General features: G+C 41.8%; 1 protein-coding gene across 8 annotated transcripts in view; it reads left to right on the top strand.

The window, feature by feature from the left end:
* The window catches only part of FEZ1 (fasciculation and elongation protein zeta 1), a 170,323-nt gene that overhangs the window by 20,556 nt on the left and 129,569 nt on the right, over positions 1-20,198 (top strand). For 6 of the 8 annotated variants that reach the window (XM_039496125.1, XM_039496127.1, XM_039496124.1 and 3 more), the window contains exon 3: positions 15,033-15,104. The exons of the other annotated variants lie outside the window; for them this stretch is intronic. In XM_039496125.1, coding sequence (XP_039352059.1) covers positions 15,033-15,104 — 72 coding nt within the window. The remainder of the gene's footprint in view (positions 1-15,032; positions 15,105-20,198) is intronic. 8 annotated transcript variants of the gene reach the window in all.

Raw genomic sequence — 20,198 nt, 5'->3', positions numbered from 1 at the left:
TTAGCATGGCACTGCTGTGTGTCCCTTTTGTGACCCCTCTCCTGCATGCCACTAGCAATTAGCCCGTAGATATCAAAGTTCCTATGGCTGAATTGAAGCTGCAACTGCGCAGCCTCCTCTCCCCACAGACCCAGCAGATCCAACAGCTCCTATGTATTCCACGCAGCTGGGAAGATGCTGTGTGCATTGTCCATGCCGAGCAAACAGGAAGAGAAATTTCAAAAATTCTCTGACCTTTAAAAGGAGGAGGGGCACATACCTGTGTCCCTTCAGGGCAGCAGAGTTCAAACTGAGATCAGAGTGGTCATGATGGGCATTGTGGGACACCTGTAGGCCAATTAGGGCAACATAAGCAAGAGCAATGTGTCAAAGTTAGACTCAGCACTCACAGTTTGTCAGACCACTCTGTTTTATTAGCACAGCGCTTTGCTAATAATACCCAGATAATGTGAGCCCCATGCAAGACACAAACTATCTTATTTATACACGGGGCGGCTCTAGGCATTTTGCTGCTGCAAGCACGGCAGGCAGGCTGCCTTTGGCGGCTTGCCTGCGGAGGGTCTGCTGGTCCCGTGGCTTTGAAGCCGCCGGACCAGCGGACCCTCTGCAGGCACGCCTGCAGGAGGTCCGCCGAAGCCGCGGGACCAGCGGACCCTCCGCAGGCAAGCCGCCGAAGGCAGCCTGCCTGCCACCCTTCCGGCGCCGGCAGAGCGCCCCCCATGGCTTGCCACCCCAAGCACGCGCTTGGTGTGCTGGGGTCTGGAGCCGCCCCTGTTTATACAGATAAAAGGGCAGGAACTAAACAAAGGGACAAAGAGAGCAAAACTGTGAAATTTACCTTAGGCACAGTATGCATATCCTACTTCCTTACTAACTCTTATCGATCTAAGGCTAATACTTCACCAATCCCCCTTAAGTGGACCAATTGTTTTACCTTATGTCTGCATTCCTGACACCTGGATTGCAGCATTTCAGCTCTTTTGCTTAAAGGTACACACAACATTTCTTTAATCCTTTCTATTTTTACAATATAATTCATTCTACTTTCACAAGTATCTACACTGATGCTGTGTCACTCTAAATATGTCGCAAAAAGTTCTTTGCCACTCGTCAAGGTGGTTTTATTATGCCCGGGTAGCAGGGGAATTACATCAGCAGGAGAAGCATTTCAGTGTGTGTACCTCCACCCTTTTGTCAACGAAAGCTGACTTTTGTCAACAAAACTGTGTCATGTAGACAAGGCCTTAGACTTGGTCTACACTACAGAGTTAGGTCGACGTAAGGGAGCTTATGTTGACCTACTATGTCAATATACACACTACTGCCTTGTCATGGACACCAACAGCTGATTGAATTACTGCAGTGGCTGTAGGACAACGTAGATTAAGTCGATCTAATTTTCTGTTGTAGGCAAACCCTTAACTCTGTTTAGAGTTGGGGCAAATGATACCATGACTCTGCTCCATTCTTATTATTAGGGATTTATAATGTGAGATACACAGACAGGCTTCCATATTCTGTCCTTCAGAAACACAGTGCTTTGGGTTTATTCATTTAGGGTCACCCAACAGAGTGCTTCCCACTAATTTGATGGAATAGATCAATTGAGAGGGTGGGAGGGCTGAAAGGCTCTGAAATAAATGATATTTAAAAAATAAATTAAAATTTGTGCTTGTCAAATTTAATCTTGTCTCTTCAATTCTAAGGAGGTTTTTGGGTGTATATGTGTGGGTGTGGGTGTGGGGGCAAGTATTTCTAGGACTTGGAAATGGAGACCAAACAAATTTACTTGCATAAAGAATGATCTGTGTTTCCATGAGCAGGACATTCAGATCATAGAACAGAATATGATAAAAGGCATAAAAGAGCAAGAAGGGGAAAGTAAAAGGGAAGAAGGGACTAGAAAGAAGACGAGGGACAAAGAGGCACTATCACTAAATCAGAGCATCAGAGGGTACTGTACGTGGCAACAACCCCTAGAAGGATTGTCTCTGTATCTAAAAGCTGCTCAAAGGATCAGATCTATTAGTTGAGAGGCTGTCACAGACTTGTAAGACGTTTGAAAAGAACAAAGAGCTGCCTTGGGTTACTGGGCTACTGAGTAGCATGGGCTACTGAGACCAATGGACTGCAAGAACTGGATGACCAGGGGATGTTTCAGCTCCAGTACCTAAGGACTTGTCTAAACACAAAATTGCACTGCTAGACCCCCCTAGTGTGCATGCGGTTATACAGGGGCACAATTTCAGATTTTGGTAGGAGGGGGGAACTTTAACCATGATTACAGGGGCTACTTAGGCATCTGAAAACTTTAGCACTTCAACCAAAAACACACTGTTTTAGATAAACAGATTTATTAACTACAGAAAGATAGATTTTAAATATGTGTCAAGCAATTAAAAAAATTAATTGTGATTAATTGCGCTATTAAATAATAATAGAATACCATTTATTTAAATATTTTTGGATGTTGTCTACATTTTCAAATATATTGATTTCAACTACAACACAGAATACAAAGTGTTCAGTGCTCACATATTTATTTTTATTACAAATATTTGTACTGTAAAAAACAAAATAAATAGTATTTTTCAGTTCACCTAATAAAAGTACTGTAGTGCAATCTCTTTATCATGAAAATTGAACTTACAAATATAGAATTATGTACAAAAAAACCCCTGTATTCAAAAAGAAAACGATGTAAAACTTTACAGCCTACAAGTCCAATCAGTCCTACTTCTTGTTCAACCAATCGCTCAGACAAAGAAGTTTATTTACATTTGCTGGAAATAGTGCTGCCTGCTTCTTGTTTACAATATCACCTGAAAGTGAGAACAGGTGTTTGCACATCACTGTTGTAGATGCCGTCACAAGATATTTATATGCCAGATGTGCTAAAGATTCATATGTCCCTTGATGTTTCAACCACCATTCCAGAGGACACGCATCCATGCTGATGACGGGTTCTGCTTGATAATGATACAAAGCAGTGCGGACCAATGCATGTTCATTTTCATCCTCTGAGTCAGATGCCACCAGCAGAAGGTTGATTTTCTTTTTTGGTGGTTTGGATTCTGTAGTTTCCACATCAAAGTGTAGCTCTTTTAAGACTTCTGAAAGAATGCGTCACACCCCATCCCTCTCAGATTTTGGAAGGCACTTCAGATTCTTAAAGCTTGGGTTGAGTGCTGTAGCTATCTCTAGAAATTTCACATTGGTATCTTCTTTGCATTTTGTCAAATTTGCAGTGAAAGTGTTCTTAAAATGAACAACATGTGTTGGGTCATCATACGAGACTGCTATAACATGAAATATATGGCAGAATGCAGGTAAAACAGAGAAGGAGACATACAGTTATCTCCCAAGGAGGTCAGTCACAAATTTAATTAACACATTATTTTTTTAACGAGTGTCATCAGCATGGAAGCATATCCTCTGGAATGATGGCTGAAGCATGAAGAGGAATATGAATCTTTAGTGCATCTGGCTTATAAATATCTTGCAACGCCAGCTACAACAGTGCCATGCAAATGCCTGTTCTCACTTTCCGGTGACATTGTAAATAAGAAGTGGACAGCATTATCTCCCATTAATGTAAACAAACTTGTTTGAGCGATTGGCTGAACAAGAAGTAGGACTGAGTGGACTTGTAGGCTCTAAAGTTTTACATTATTTTGGTTTTGAGTGCGGTTATGTAACAAAAAACCCTACATTTGTAAGTTGCAATTTCATGATAAAGGGATTGCAATACAGTACTTGTATGAGGTGGACTGAAAAATACTATTTCTTTTATCATTTTTACAGTGCAAATATTTGTAATAAAAATAATATAAAGTGAGCACTGTACACTTTGTATTCTGTGTTGTAACTGAAATAGATATATTTGAAAATGTAGAAAAACATGCAAAATATTTAATAAATTTCAATTGGTATTCTATTGTTTAACCGTGTGATTAATCACGATTAATTTTTTTAATCGTGATTAATTTTTTTGAGTTAATCGCGTGAGTTAACTGTGATTAATTGACAGCCCTAATTTTAAGTGATTATAAGTAGTAGGTATAGAGACCAAAGTTGGTTATATAAGAAGTAAAGATAAATTTGCTGTCTACATTCTACAGCCTAAGGAAGATTTGAATCAGTCTCTCACCCTAATAGATGTTGCAGGCAGGTCACAGTTCTCAATACACAGGCTGGATTCCCTTTCCAGCCTGAGATCAAACTATGAAGTTCAAAGTCTGTGTCTTCCAGATGATCTTCCAGGTTTTGAGATGGAGGAGGAGAGAAGCCAAGTGATGATGTCACTGTCCCTCTTTTATAATTTCTTCCAGCTGCTAAAAAGATCCTTGCTGTGATGTGGGGTCAGGCAGTCCTCATTGCGTATGTGCTGTCTCTGAGCAGCTTCTGGGAGAGTGGATTCTTCTTGATGGGCCATCAGTGCCTGTCTGGCCAGTGATAGTTGCTTCTTTGTTGTTATGGAAAGGCCAGTTGTGGGTGTTACCAACCTCACAACATATTTTAGTAACACATTTAGCAATACTTCATAACTTCTTATAGAATCATAGAATCCCAGACCTGCAAGATGCAGGCCACATAAGCCGATCCACCCACATCCAGAAGCAGAACCTCCTCCCATGCTTCGATGAACCCGAAACCTCCAGGGCTCGAAGAACCTCCCTCCTGCCCGAAGCTTCCCAGACCCCACCCTGGGAAGCGCCTGGCCCAAAACCAAAAGGATTCCCACTCCCCCCTGGAGGAAAATAAAGGTTACATCATAACCACCCGGGCATGACTCATTGACCTTCCTCCTAATCCTCCTATCAACTCATCATCCAATCATACCATTAAAATCTCCACAAAGTTATCCTATCATACCCCCCCCTCTGCCATCCCCCTTAATCTTCAGTATTTCCCCTCCTCCTTTCTTCCTTCCTTCACTCCTTCACACTTTCATTTTCATGACCTGAGTTTATATTTCTGACCTTTTGTTTAAATTCTAGCTTAGCCTTCTGATAATCATTCTCCTATCTGATCCCTCCCTTCCTGTCACTATCATGAATCCTCTCACCTCCTCTCCTTCCTCCTTCCTTTCTCTTAAATATATTCTCCTAGAGTGTCCTCATCCTCTCTTCATTCTTCTTTTGGATTCTCTTTTCTCATCCTTCTCTTTTGTCTCTGTCTTAAACATCGGATCACTTCTCCCTTTCTTCTCATCACCTCTCCAACACTACTCTCAACCTTTCTTAAAAATCTCAGACACCTCTAAACCCAACATACCACATCAGCACCTAAATGCTCCCTTTGAGGGCCTTATACTAATGCAAACTCATCTCACACTTAGCTTATTAGGACCTCATCATTCCTCATCTCCATAGTCATCTTTATCATGCATCCTCCCTACTTACAACTGGTAGCTTTTTTCCCGGCATCTAACGTCTGCCCACTCTGTTACTTCCCTTCTCTGCCTAACCTCCTACTTCTAACTAAATGCACTTATCCTGTTACTTTAAATCCTGTTACTAATACTCCAGTTTCTTCCCAATTTCTAATCCTACATTTCCTTACTATTACCTCTCATAATTGACCCTCCGAATATCCTATCCTCCCTCCCTCAATTCCAATCAACCCACTCCTATCCAAAATAAATGTCCCCAAGCTGGTTAAAACTACCCACTTTATCCCTCCACCCAATAACCCTCCCCCCCCAAAACTACCCCTTCAACCCCCAGTTGGACTTCCCTAACCACCTCCTCTTCTCCTTCCCCTACCTCTCCCTTCTTTTCCACTTTCTTCTTTTCCTTCACCTCCATTTTCACAATATAACCAGTAAATATTTATTAATTCATAGAATCTTCCATCTCTTAAAAATCCAATTTAATCCATAACTTGAAAAATCTGTGTAAAAAAAAAAGACTTACTCCTTGTCTAAAAATCTGTTTCCTCCGCCAAAGAGATCTACATTCACAAATCCATGCATGAATCTATCCCATCTTTTGCTCGCCCTCAGATTCAGACATTTTCATTCTTTTAACCATTTTCTCTTTTAAGATTTTTCATTTCCTTCATTTTTTTTGACTTTTTTTTCTACTACTTACTACACACTTTATCACTACTTCTAGGAAGTCAGGATTATCACTAGATTATTTAATGATTTAATCGGGTAAAATCCTAATTTGGCTATAATGGCTAAAATTAATAATCCCGGGCTAGCAATAATTAATATTCGATTCTTTTCCGATTTAAATTTACTATTCATTACTTACCTTCTAGGATGCTTATTTTCCCACCGTAATGTTCATCCTATATTCATCACTATCCTCCTTCCTCATTCCTATCCAATCATTTTAGCATTCATATCCCTTAATTCCCTCATAAGAAGATATATTTCAAGAATATCATATTTCCCAGATATTGTGCCATTCCTCCATTTACTCCAAAGTTTTCCATCTTTTTTTCTTTCTTTTTTTTCTATTCCATTCGTTTTCCTTGCTATTTTTAAATTTACTTGTTTAATCCATTTCTTCTTCCATCTCCCTCTCCTTTCTGCTTTTGCTTCCCTGCTTCCTCCCTGCCTCTGACCTCAATTTGATCTGTTTCATGATCCCTCTTGTTTTCTCTCCTTTCCTTTGCTCTTCCTTGCTGCCCTTCCCCCCGCCTGCTCTTGCTCATCCAGCTAAAGCCTCTCACTTGACTCTCAGGCCTCCCTTCCTTCTCTACATGCCTGCCTCTGACAACAACTGCAACTTCAACAACCACAACCTCTGCCCTCTAGATCCTAAATGTGCTAGCTGCCACTTCCTTCACCTAGTAATATAAATTAGTTAATTTAAATTAGAATCATTTGACTTAATCTCAGATACAGTCTCAGATGCATCCCCATTTAGATTTTATTTGGATTTATTCTCAATCCTCTTCTTTCATCACCACGATCTTGTCTCCACCAATGTCTCAAGGTCCTCATTCCTTCTCAAAAAATCAAATCTAAAAAAACAATCCCATCCTCGTCGGTTCAACCACTTGATGAAAAAATCAAATTAGCTATCAATAGGAAAAAGCTGAGCCTATTATTATATTATTTTCAGCATTTGTTTCCCTATCTATATCCTAGTTAAAAATTCCCATGATCAAGCAGTTCCTATAAGTGTTTCCTCCTTTAAAATTAAAAACTATCTCCTAGCCCCTCCCTATCTAGATCCCGTATCCAATCACTATCCTCTAGCCCAATCTGATGAGGGTCTGGTAGTTTTCTCTACCATTTTCTTCCCCAATGTGACCATTGCCCAAACAGCATTTTATCTCATTACATTTATTTCATTTTATCACATTAGTGACCTACAGCATTACCTACCTTGCATTTGGTCTTTCTACCTTTCACATACCCTTCCATTTCTGTACCACCTTTCCTACCCAGCATACCTTTGTGTCACTTTTCCTCCGTTATTCCATTTTTCCCGGTTTCTGTTCTTCGTTATTCCTCAGTTGAATTCCTTTCCCACCTAATTTTCCTGCATTTTCCTAATACTCCTTTTTCTTTCCTGGGCTCCTCCTCTCTTTCTTTTTTACCCAACCTCCTCTCACATCTGTCCCCACTCTCCTGACCCACAGATCTCCTTTATCCCTACTCCCTCTTCCCTTATCTGTCTCTGGCTATATCTGTTATTCCTTCGTCCTCCTCCCTGTGTGTGAACCCATCTCCTCTCACCATGACCTCCCCCCTCCCCTTTTTCTGTCCCAGTGCAGTGTGAGCCCTCCTCCCTCCAGCCAGTCCCCTTCCTAGAAGTCTCCTTCCTGGCTACTTCCTTCCCTACCTCCCCCCATCTCCAGTTGTCTGTTCCCCATCCCCCTCCCCTCCCCTCCCCCATAACCCCCATCCAAAAGCCACCCCCCCCCTCTTCCTCCCAAAGCCCCCAACTATCCTCCCTTCATCACCCTTCCCCCTCTACAGATAGGATCCCACTGATCCCACTCCTGATCACCTGAGCCTCACCTGTCTTGAGCGCCTGACCCTCCTGAGCCTCCCTCCCTTTGATCTCCTAGCGAGAATTCAGATAGCATGAATGATATGAGCCATGAAGGATCTCTTTTCTTCCCCCGCTCCCTTCCCTCCCAGGTTCACTCCTTTATTCCACTTCCCACAGCACCCCCACGGTCAGACCGCCTTCCCTTCTCCTTCGGCCCTTCCCTCCTTCAGGCCCCACCCCCAATCCGAACCTCTTATGAACGCCTGGGGCCAGCCTCGCCTCCCTGGGCCTACCCCCTCCCCCAACCCCCTCCCTCCTTCCCTGGGTCCCTGGCTCCCCCTTCTCCTTCTCCTATCATGTGGTCCCTCCCTCCCTAGCCATCCCTCCTCCTCTCAAACTCATCGACTCCTCCCCTTTATCTTATCTATGGATGGATGCCTCCTCTTTTTTTTCCTCTTCACTGTGTCCTCACCACTTACTGTACCTCTTCCTCCTCATTCTCAAACAAACCCACCCCCTCCTTAGCTTCCTCCCCCTCTCTTCCTCCTCCTTGGCTTGGCCTTCTTCTGCTTTCACCGGTCCCGCTTGCCCATCTTCCTCTCCCCCTGGTGGTCCCCTTCCTTGGCCTCAGCCCCTGCTCCCCTGCCCCCCTGCCTTCCCCAGTTCCTGCTTGCCTGCGCTCCATTAGCCTCTCAAACCCCTTTCTGTCTCTTATCATTCACACCTGCAGCTCTAGGCCCTGGATCTTTTCCTCCAGCAGCTCTATTAGGCGACACTTCATGCATATATAGTACTGTTCTGGGTCCCCCGCTAGGACCAGGTACATACCACAGCTGCTGTATAGTACAAACAATTCAACAGGATATTAATGTTCAACAAATCAAGACTTCTTAAATAATTCCTCACAAGGCATACTTTGTACAAAAAAATCACAATCATATCACAGTGGGGGTTCCTGGGTGCTACTCTGAGGTACAGAGTCTCACAGGGAGGGCAACATCCCCCATATCCTCTCCTGTCTCCATAAATGGCGCCCCTGCAGTTGTACCAATATAAAGGGGCTTATACTGGTATAACTGCATCCACATCAGAGATTGCACCGATTTAACTATTTCAGTAAAAAAAACAGACCAAGAATTAAATTGGTACAAAAACTATGGGAACTAAGCCTTAGTGTCTATGACAGGGGTAGGCAACCTATGGCACAAGCTGATTTTCAGTGGTACTCACACTGCCCAGGTCCTGGCCACCAGTCCGGGGGGCTCTGCATTTTAATTTAATTTTAAATGAAGCTTCTTAAACATTTTAAAAACCTTGTTTACTTTAGATGCAACAATAATTTACTTATATATTATAGACTTATAGAAAGAGACCTTCTCAAAACATTAAAATGTATTCCTGGCACATGAAACCTTAAATTAGAGTGAATAAATGAAGACTCTGCACACCACTTCTGAAAGGGTGCCAACCCCTGGTCTATGATATTGAGCTTACTGGAACCTCTTGGATGCTCAGCACTTTTGAAAATCAGGCAATGTATTTAAGGCTGGAATTGTCAAAGGAGCCTGAGGAGTTAGGTGAAGTTCCCATTGAAATAGGATTTGGGTTCCTAATTCCCTCAGGCTCCTCTGAAATCCAAGCCTGCATGTCTAGAAGTGTATTAAAGTGGTTGACTTTAGGCTCCTGTTCTGAAAATCTTGGCCTCAGGAAGCTCCACTGCAGGAACTATCAGGGGGGAGCCGTGTTAGTCTGGATCTGTAAAAGCAGCAAAGAGTCCTGTGGCACCTTATAGACTAACAGACATTTTGCAGCATGAGCTTTCGTGGGTGAATACCCACTTCGTCGGATGCAGGAACTATGTTATTTAGCTGATCCCATTCAGAGAAGCATTCTGTGAAGGGCAAATTCTCTGGTTTATGCTCTTGTGTTTATCATTTAGAAGTGCAGCATAGCAGGAAGAGGTTCTTTCAGCACTTGCACAAACTATTTGTTAAAAGGACAACATTGCTTCCATCTGGAAGGATTTTTGACTTACTATTGCTCCAAGTAACATGAAAGCTAGAACTCTGATTTTCAGTTTGTTTATGTAGTCCATTTGAGAGTACATTGTACACAGTCTGTTCCACAGGAACTGCCAGACCGGATCAGACCTGAGATCCCTCTAGCCTAATGTCCTACTTCTGATGCTTCAGAGGAGGGTGTAAGAAGCAGTAGGTAGATGTGAGGGTAATCTGCCCCCCACATTATGTCTCTTCCTAGTCTCCAGTAATTATTGACTGGCTGAAGTCCTAATGCAGGAGGTTTAATATCCCTTCCAAAAGTTTTGTCATAATTAATTATAACTCTGGACATTCTTGTTTTCCATATAAATGTCCAATCTCTTTTTTAATCTTGCTAAGTTCTTGCCCTCAATGACTTCCTGTGAGTTCCTCTGAGTTCTAATTACACGGGTTGTGTGAAAAAGTGTTTCCTTTTATCAGTGTTGCATTTCCCACCTTTCAGTTGAATTGAATGTCCCCTTGTTCTTATGAGAGAGAATAGAAATTCTCAATCTACCTTCTTTAAACCCATCATTATTTTATGTAATTATATAATTTTATCATGTTCTCTCGTAATCATCTCATGATCTTCCAGGTGTTTTATTATTCTGTTTTTAATTATCATTTCAAACAGTTTAGCAAGTGCAGATTTAAAGGCTTTTTTAAAAAACATCCTTCCTGCACCATTGTTGCCATACAGGATGGAAACCAGTTTCTTCCATTCCTCTCTGTCAATTGCTGCTTCTTCCAATTGCTGTATGGTGTTGAGATGGATTATTCTGCCCTTCCTAAGGTGTTTTGTTTCCTCACACCAGTTGCTTTGCACATGACACTTTCATGTGGGAGTCTGTGTGTTGGTATCCAGAGTACATGCCACAAATATGTCCAGTGCTTCCTTCTGATTCTGGTGGAAATGAACAGTGGATGATTTCTTCAATCTCTTTGTTGGTGATTAAGTCTTTCCAACCAATGCCCAGAATCTTTGTAGGCACTTATTTTTTGAAGGAGTCTAGTTTTTTTGTCTAATGTTTTAGTAGATCTCCAGCTCTCACAGCCATATGTTAACACAAAGACAAAAAATATGAAACAACAGAATGCTTGGGGGAGAGGACATCCTTTCCTGATGCCTACAGGGTGAAGCCCTGAAGCCCTGACTGAAGCCCTGAAGCAACATAAGGCATAAACTGGAAGGGACCTGAAGGGCTCCTAAGCCCTGCCCCCATCAGCACAAGCAACCCCATGATACAATCATATTCATAAATTTGTGCAGCTCTCTCTTAAATTTAATTAAGTTGTTTGCCCCCGCAGTTCCTTTTGGGAGGCTGTTCCAGAACCTCACTCCTCTGATGGCTAGAAACTGTCTTCTAATTTCCACCCTGAATTTATTCATGGCCAGTTTATACCCATTTATTCTTGTTCCAAGATTATCCTTTGCCTTTTAATAGCTCTTCACCCTCCTTGGTATTTACCTCTGATGTATTTATAGAACGCATTCATATCCTCTCTCAGTCTTGGTTTTGCTATACTAAACAAGCCGCACTGTTCCTGTCTTTGTCATAAGATAGAACCTCCATTCTCCTGTTCATCCCAGTAGGTATTCTCTCCAGCTTTTCCACTTTGAATTAATCTTTCTTGAACATGGGTCACTAGAATTGTACACAGTATTCCAAATGAGACCATTGCCTTGTACAGTGCTATTAATACTTCTCTATCTGTGCTGAAAATGCCTCACTTGATACATACCAGGATCACATTTACCTTTTTGGCACCTATTAAGTTTTGGAGGTGAGGGGTGGGTGGGCGCAAGCCAGCCCATATCTAAAGGCCCCTTCTCCAATTGCCTTTTTTGCAGTTGCATGGCACTGGTGGTGCATCATCATCCTGTGATTAACCAACACACCCAGGTATCTTTCCTCTTCAGTCATTTCCAACTGATGAGCCCCCAGCTGGTAGCAGAAATTATTATTATTAGTGCATGACCTTGCATTTTGTAATATTGAATTTCATCCCATTTCTGTTAGTCCACTTTTCAAGATCATCCTGATTTTCCTGTATAACATTCCAGTCCTCCTCTGTATTAATGATGCCTCCCATCCTTATATCATCAGCAAATTTCACTCACAGACTCCTACTTTTTGTGCCATGGTCATTCATAATTTTTTTTAATAACATTGGTCCCAAGACTGATCCTTGAGGAACTCCACTAGTAATCTCCTTCCAGCCCAATAGTTCACCTTTCAGAACAACCCATTGCATTCTCCCCTTTAGCCAGCTTATCATCTATTGTAGTAGAAAGAGAGAGCCTGAGACATAAGGTATGAGGCCTAAGGCCTTAAGTAAAGTCAGGCCCTGCTGCTATAAAGCAAAGTTAGCAAAAGTTAGGCTCTGGGCAAGTATTAGGCCCTGTTACAAAACATGCCTACCTACAGGTTCGGTGTCCAGAACATGAACTTGGCAAGAATACAGCTAGTTTTTCAAAAACACAAACACTCCATAGAAGCACTAGGCACTGGACACTTGCATAAACAGATTCCAGAAGGGTAGTAGTAGAACACCCTGATACAAAGTTATGGTATAAATACACACCCCAAAGATGATACAGGGACACACTAACGCCTTTTAAAGATAAAGTCAGAATGACAAGGTGATGGATAAAAATGTCTTCATTGAACCAACGTGTACAAGGTAATGGTGCTAAATAACCTCTTCAGAGGGGCAATATTTGTATTTGTTTGTATCAGTGTATTAAAAAAAGATCACAGAGGGGGTAACTTTTTCCAGCCTAGGGGGGAATGGAAAGTTCCACCACTCATTGAACCTAGTCCATTGTCATGGGCATACATGTGCTAGTCTTAATGTAAACATTGATCTGGGGAGCTAGTGTAATGCTGGCAGACCCTGGTTGTTGGCAGGCAGGATTGAACTGGGGACCTCTGGAGCTTATTGCATGAGCTTCTAGTGCGTGAGTTACATACCTCCCCTAGCTGAGGAAGCACATACTGAGCTTCAGAGTTTTCCCAGTTGAAATCCCGGACGAGCCCCCACTTGTAATGCCGACAGACCCCGCTTGTCAGGATCGAACCTGGGACCTCTGGAGCTTAGTGTATAAGCCTCTACCGCATGAGCTAAAAGCCAACTGGCTGTAAAGCAGACTCATTTTATTTCCTCTCTTTCTAAGTGGTCTTGGTGCTATCAGCTGGGATAGAACACCCCACCCCCAAGGACCGTGCTTCATCAGCAATTAGCCTGTCAAAGCACCTTCACCACTGAACCAAGTCTTGGGGCTTCTTGGGCAGTTCGATCAAGGTCTGTGGTGTTAGTTACCTGCGCAGAGCTGGTGTAGCACATAGCAAGAGCACACATGCAGCCAACAACTGACAACATCCATCTTACAATACTTGTACTAAACTCCATGTTTTCTAATGTATCTAATAATTAACTAATAATACTACATAGCCAGTCATTCACCATTTTGTATATATGCATTTGATTTTTACTGCTAAGTGTAGTACTTTGCACTTGTCTTTATTGAATTGCATCTTGTAGATTTCAGACTAATTCTCCAATGTATGAAGGTCATTTTGAATTCTAATTCTGTCTAATTCTTGCCACTCTTCCAAGCATGGTGTTATGCACAAATTTTATAAGCATATTCTCTACCCCATTATCCAGTGATTAATGAAAATAGTGACTAGTACTGGAACCAGGGCAGACCCCTGTGTGGCCCCACTAGATATATCCTCCCGGTTTGACAGTGAACCATTGAAAACTACTCTTGGAGTATGGTCTTGTGATGATGTATCCCATAATGCTTTATGGGAATATGACATAACTGGAGTATGTTTTATGCTACATGTGCCATGTAATATATCTCTGTAAAGGTTATGGTTTACTGAATCTGTTCATCCTATTTCTACACATATATCATTTTTGTACTTGAAGTTATGAATATTGGCTGTATACTTGCTTGATTTCTAAGTAAGCTTTGTAAGGCATTTGGTCAGCTTCTTTAGAAAGGAATTTGCAATGTTAAGTGCCCAATCAAGAAGCACTTAAGGAACAATGCATCTTGGAATGCTCCAATCCACATAAGAAGTCTTCCCAGAAACATACAAGATACCATGTGGGCAATGGCTTCTGCCTGTAAAAACTGTGAGTCATGCATGGACATGTGACTTGCCCAGGTGACTCCAGAACTCCATCTTGGAGCTGAACTTTGCATAAGAGAGAGGAGGGAGTCTCCACCCATGAGAGAAAGTCTATTTAAACCCCTGGGAGACCCCTCCATTTGGTCTTCAGCTGGCTAAAGAGAGAGCCTCCCCACCCCCAAGGATACCTGAAAGAAACTGGAACAAAGGACAGTCCCTACAGGGAGTGTGAGTGATTGCTGAACCCAGACTGGCAGGAGACTAGTTTGTAAAAGGAGCTTACTGGAACTGCTGAAGTGTTATTTGTATTCAGTTTCTTAGACATAGACTTGCATGTTTAATTTTATTTTACTTGGTAATTCACTTTGTTCTGTCTGTTACTACTTGAAATCACTTAAATCCTACTTTCTGTATTTAATGAAATCACTTTTTACTTATTAATTAACCCAGAGTATGTATTAATACTGGGGGCAGGAGGGCAAACAGTTGTGCATATCTCTCTATCAGTGTTATAGAGGGTTGGTTTGGCATTATTTGTTCTTAACAAATCCCATTTTGGCTATTACTTATCACCAGGTTATCCTCTAGGGGCTTACAAATTGGTTGTTCAAATAATTTGTTCCAATATCTTTCCAGGTATCCAAGTTAGGCTAACTGGTCTATAATTCCCTGAGTCCTCTATGTTCATGACTCAGGCCTCAGAAAATCATGGCCAAAATGAGACAAATTCAAATTAGAAATACAAAATGTTAACAATGAGAGTTTGTGAAAAGCATTCACCCAAGGGCAATATGGTGTTTTTGTCTTTTTTCATTTTTTCTGTGTGAGTTCATTTGAGAGTGTAGTGATTTTCTCATTTCAATCACACAGTTGTTCTTTGACAGGGTTACAGACAAGTGGATGGGGGAAAGCAGAAAACATGATATACCTTTGCAGTTCCACATTAGTGAGATAAGGTGAGTGAGGTAATATATTTTATTGGACCAACCTCTGTTGGTGAAAGAGAGAAGCTTCCGTGCTTGCAGAGCTCTTCTTCAGGTCTGGAAAAGGCATTACTGCTAAATACAAGGTGGAATAGGTTGTTTAGCACAAGTAGTTAACACACATTGTAAGAGACCATGAAGTGGTGAGTTAACTCATCTGCAGGAGGGGAGAATTAGTGAGTTACAGATTGTTGTAATAAGCCAGAAATCCAGTGTCTTTATTAAGGACATGTTTGTTATTCTTCATCTCTTTAAATCTTCAGATCAAGACAGGATGCTTCTCTGGAAGATATACTTTAGACAAACACAAGTTATTAGACCCAATACAGGAGTAACTACACAAAATTCTATGGCTTGTGCTACACAGGAAGTTGGACTATATAATGTCCCATCTGGTTTTAAATCTTTGCATCAAACCAATTATTAGCTCACCAACTATCCCTGCTATGCAGACTTCTTGTTCAAATTCCAGAGTGATGTTAAACCTTCCAGGGAGTTTTTCCCTCAAAGAAAGTGGGACTTTTGTATTATTTATTGTTATTGTTTTGTATAATATTCTTATTGTTTTGTATTGTGTTGTATTACTCAAGTTTAGAAAATTTCCCCTCTATCCTCTGGGCTTCTGTGACTGCTACAAATGAGGTAGAAAAGTGTTGTCCTGTCTTACTTAAGTTCTCTATCTGGCCCAATTTCTCAACCGGATGGCTGACTTCCATAGTGGTTGGTGACCCTGGGAGTTCCTTCTCAAGGTGAATTTTAAGTTCCTTAAGCCCATCTCTCTTAGCAAGTTCTGAGCAAGTTCATAGTTGTATTGTGCCCATCTCTCTTAGCAAGTTCTGAATTGGCCAAAGTTTTCTTGTTCATCACTATATTTCCTGGAAAACCTTTTGGTCCTTACTAATGAGGTTGATGGTCATCTCATCAATCTATCTTGCCTGTCCAGACTGGGAATCTTGTAGCTGGGCTTCCAAATATGCCTGGACACTTTGTAGCTGCTGCCCCAAACTGTTTTTATTTCTGACCACAGGTCATCTCCTCAGTCCTTTCTGGGCAACCTCTAGATGTTTCAAAGTCTCTAGCTCTTGTTTTAGGTCTTGTTTTAATTACTTTTGGCAGCTTTCAGTGCTTCTTGGGCAGCTTTGATTTCTGCAAGCACATCTATTATTTGCTCCATCTGGGTTCAACAGGAAAAACAGCTCACAATTTCTGTGTGTTATCAAAACAATTACAAACAATATATAAAAACAAACAAAACCCCACTAATGTGGCAAAAGCTTCAGAAATGAGCTCCTGTTAAAGAAAAAGTTAATGTGCAGATCTTGCCCTCCCATGTTAAAATCCACAGAAGAGGAGAGAGGAAAATGTGAGGTTCTTGTGCAGAGTTTTCCTGGGATCATTTTATTGTCCCTCATCCCCAGTTTGGTCAGTGGGTCAGTCTCCAAGACCTGAATAGATCTTGATGGATGTGGTGGAAGTGCAAGAGGCTCTCCTCCTGTGACTCTTATGCACTGAAATGCACTGAAGAATGCTCCACAAACCCCTTGCACTGCCCAGTTGTATATTAGGATCTTTAAAAAATTAAGGAATTTTCCACACTGAAAATGTTGTTAAGATGATGCAAAGGTACATGCACACTGTGATGCACTGTACCTCAAAATAGCACCTTGTAACCCCCATAATCATCATTTGTATATAGTTGTGATATGTCATACAAAGTATGCCATGTAAGGTATTATATGAATGATCATGACCTGCTGACATTCATTATTCTGTCAAAATATGTATATCATTATTGTGCATGAAGTTATGAGATTTTGCTGTATGGTTGTTATTGAAATATGTTATGAGTCTGGAGATGCCCACTGCTGGCTCTCTCGTGGCAACAAGGATTGTGACCCACACCCAGGCAGGTGATAAAGGACCACTGGCCAGCTGGGGAATTGTAAATAAGAGATTTATAATTCAGTAGGAGACAGCTATGCAAACACCACACCCTGGGGATTGCTCAACTCTGTGACTCAGCAAGTTCCACCAGGACATGTCTGGGCCAGTATCTTTCCTAGGACATGAACTGAGAATATAAAATAAGGGACAGTGGCATCATGAGATCACATCTCTCCTCCCCCACCTACTCTGAAGGCAACAAGAACACTGGGAAGACAAAGACTTTGGACTGAGGAGACTGGTCCCAGGCTGAGAGGGAAATTCAGCCTATATATTAAGAACTGTGAGATGCTTGTAGCATCCGTAGGGTGAGAAAAACTGTTTGATGCAAATCTTGCTTAGACTGATAAAGTTCAGGATTTAGACTGCAATTTTATTTATTATTTCTCACATATTGATCTCTGACCTCTATGACTAACACTTATAATCATTTAAAATCTATTTTTCTTTTGTTAATAATCTTATTTTAATGTTTTATTTTAACCAGTGAGTTTTGTCTAAGGTGCTTGGGGAATCTGGTCAGATTACAAAAGCTGGTACATGTCCACTATCTTTTGGCGAAGTGGCAAACTAATTAGTGAGCTTGTACTGTTCATGAGGTCTTGAGCAGTATAAGATAGGACATTTCTGGGGTACAAGACTGAGTCTGGGGAAAATATGCTGACATCTCCCTGTGTACAGTTCATGAGTGGCTTGGAAAGCATTCATGCAACTTCACTGGGTTTGTTTCTATATGGTAGAGGCTGTGTGAGAGCAAGCACCTGGAGGGATTTGTGGCTTGTCACCAGCATAACATTGGGAGAGAAAGCCCAGGCTGGAGAGATAAGGGGGCACAGATCAAACCAGAACATTTTGTTTTGACATTACCAAAACAATTGAATTTTTTTGGTTCAGTTAAAACTATTCTATGAACTCGACACAAATTTGTGAACAGTTTTGGGACATCCAAAACTGTATTTTTCAGTGAATAAAGTACTTGCTGAAAACATTTCACCCAGCTCTCAAATTTTAGAAACTTCATCATATCTTCCCATTTAGGAAATATACCTGGTGGCATGGTGACCAGATACATGGGTTCGTGCTGGCTTTATGGGTCCCAAAAATTCTTAAAATTCCATATTTTAGCAAAAAAAAAAATGTTGAGCAGCGGTACTGGGAGAGACAGTGTTGCCTAGTGGATAGGGCACTGGACTGGGACTCAGGAATCCTAAGTTAAATTCTTGACTGTACTGTTGGGTGACTTTGGGCAAGTCACTTCACTGTGCCTCAGTTTCCCTATTTGTAACAGAGTGATAATAACACTGACCTCCTTGTAAAGCAATTTGAGATTTACTGATGAAAAGTGCTGTATAAGAGTTAGTAGTATTATTACTGGAGCATTTGTGTCCTGTTTATTCCCACTCCATATAGATCTATGAAAGGAGGCAACTTCTTTCTGACCTTAAGTCTATGAGTCTATGTGAGAGGCAATACCTTAAAAAGCAGATTCAGGCACCTGACCATAGGCTCCTATTTTAAAAAAAATTCAGTTGCCGTTTTGACACTGGTTCTGTGGACTTCCTCCCTAAAAGGGCAGGTGTGATGGGATCCAATAATGTGCATAGACTGTGACAACTCCATTGGAACTTCTTGAACTGCATGAGAGGACCTTAGACTGCAGCTTCCTCTTGGGGGGCATGGGGTGGGGTGCTATGGTAAAAACAGAAGGGGCAAAAATGAGTGACACAAAGGAGATGGAAGGAAAATGTGAATAGATGAGGGGAAGCCATCCTGAGGCCATGGGGATAAGAAGAAAAATGGTAGAAGAGTGAAAATGCAGTGCTGATGTCACCACTGGAGTGTGGGTCTGTCAGAGGAAGCCCTGTGGTAAGAGGAAACGTCACTAAAGGGCTCTGTAAAGCCTGGCTGCAGCCCTAGTTCTTGCATAGTTGAATAACTAGTCCTGTGGCTCATACTTGTATTAGTAGGACTTAGTGACATCCCTTTGTGGTTTCCTCCGCTACACTGCTGTGGAGAATGATCAGCCAAGGTGTCATGGTTCCACTTACCATAGGTACTACAGTGCAGCTTATTGAAGAAACATGGTTTCAATCAATGCAACATCCCCAAACAAGAGAAACATGACCCCCTCTGTTTTGCTGATGTTCTCTGGGTTTTAGTGAACCCTGCTGTCATCTGTATCATGGACTGAGTCCTTCTGCTCACATGTTGCAAATTAGCAAACTGCTCTGTCAGATTGTGGTGAATTCTTCGACTGACTCAGCACTTGTCTCCACTAGAAATGCTTCCACTGCACAGCTGCAACATTGCCATTGTACAGCTATTGTGCTTCAGTGTAGACACTTACCACAGTGACAGAAAGGGTTCTTCCATTACACCTCCCTGAGAGGCAGAAGCTAGGTCGACAGAAGAATGCTTCCATCAGCCTAGTGCTGTCTACACTGGGGCTTATGTTAGCTTCACTACATCACTCACGGGTGTGAATTTTTCATAAACCTGAATGACGTAGCTGGATCAACCGAACTTCTAATGTTGAGCAGCCCTAAGGCTGCAATTCAGCGGGAGTGTCCTGAGCAGCTGGGTGGCCAGCACTCAAGGAAGATCAGTGCTTTGACATTGAGAGCCTAACTCCCTATCCAAGTCTAATGCTGGGTCCAGGGCTCTTCCCAGGTTCACGTCCTTCACCTGAACAGTGCTTAGTAGCCTCTCCATGTAGGGCAGCTTAACCAAAATGATTTCTAAGTGCTCTTTGAACATGATAACAGAGAATACAGGAAGAGGGTTTAGACTGGCTAGAAATTAAGAGACATATTCCCTTCTTATTTGTTTCAGTTCTCTTATATAGGAACATCAGACCAGTGGTCCATCTAGCCTATTATCCTGTATTCTGACAGTGGCCAATGCCAGGTGCTTCAAGGGAATGAACAGAACAGGCAGTCATCATAGAATCATAGAATATCAGGGTTGGAAGTCACCTCAGGAGGTCATCTAGTCCAACCCCCTGCTCAAAGCAGGACCAACCCCAACTAAATCATCCCAGCTAGGGCTTTGTCAAGCCTGACCTTAAAAACCTCTAAGGAAGGAGATTCCACAACCTCCCTAGGTAACCTAGTCCAGTGCTTT

Source organism: Mauremys reevesii, linkage group 12 (assembly GCF_016161935.1).
Source record: "Mauremys reevesii isolate NIE-2019 linkage group 12, ASM1616193v1, whole genome shotgun sequence".
NCBI lineage: Eukaryota > Metazoa > Chordata > Testudines > Geoemydidae > Mauremys > Mauremys reevesii.
Note: the sequence above shows the minus strand (reverse complement) of the source record. Positions and strands in the feature narration are given on the sequence as shown.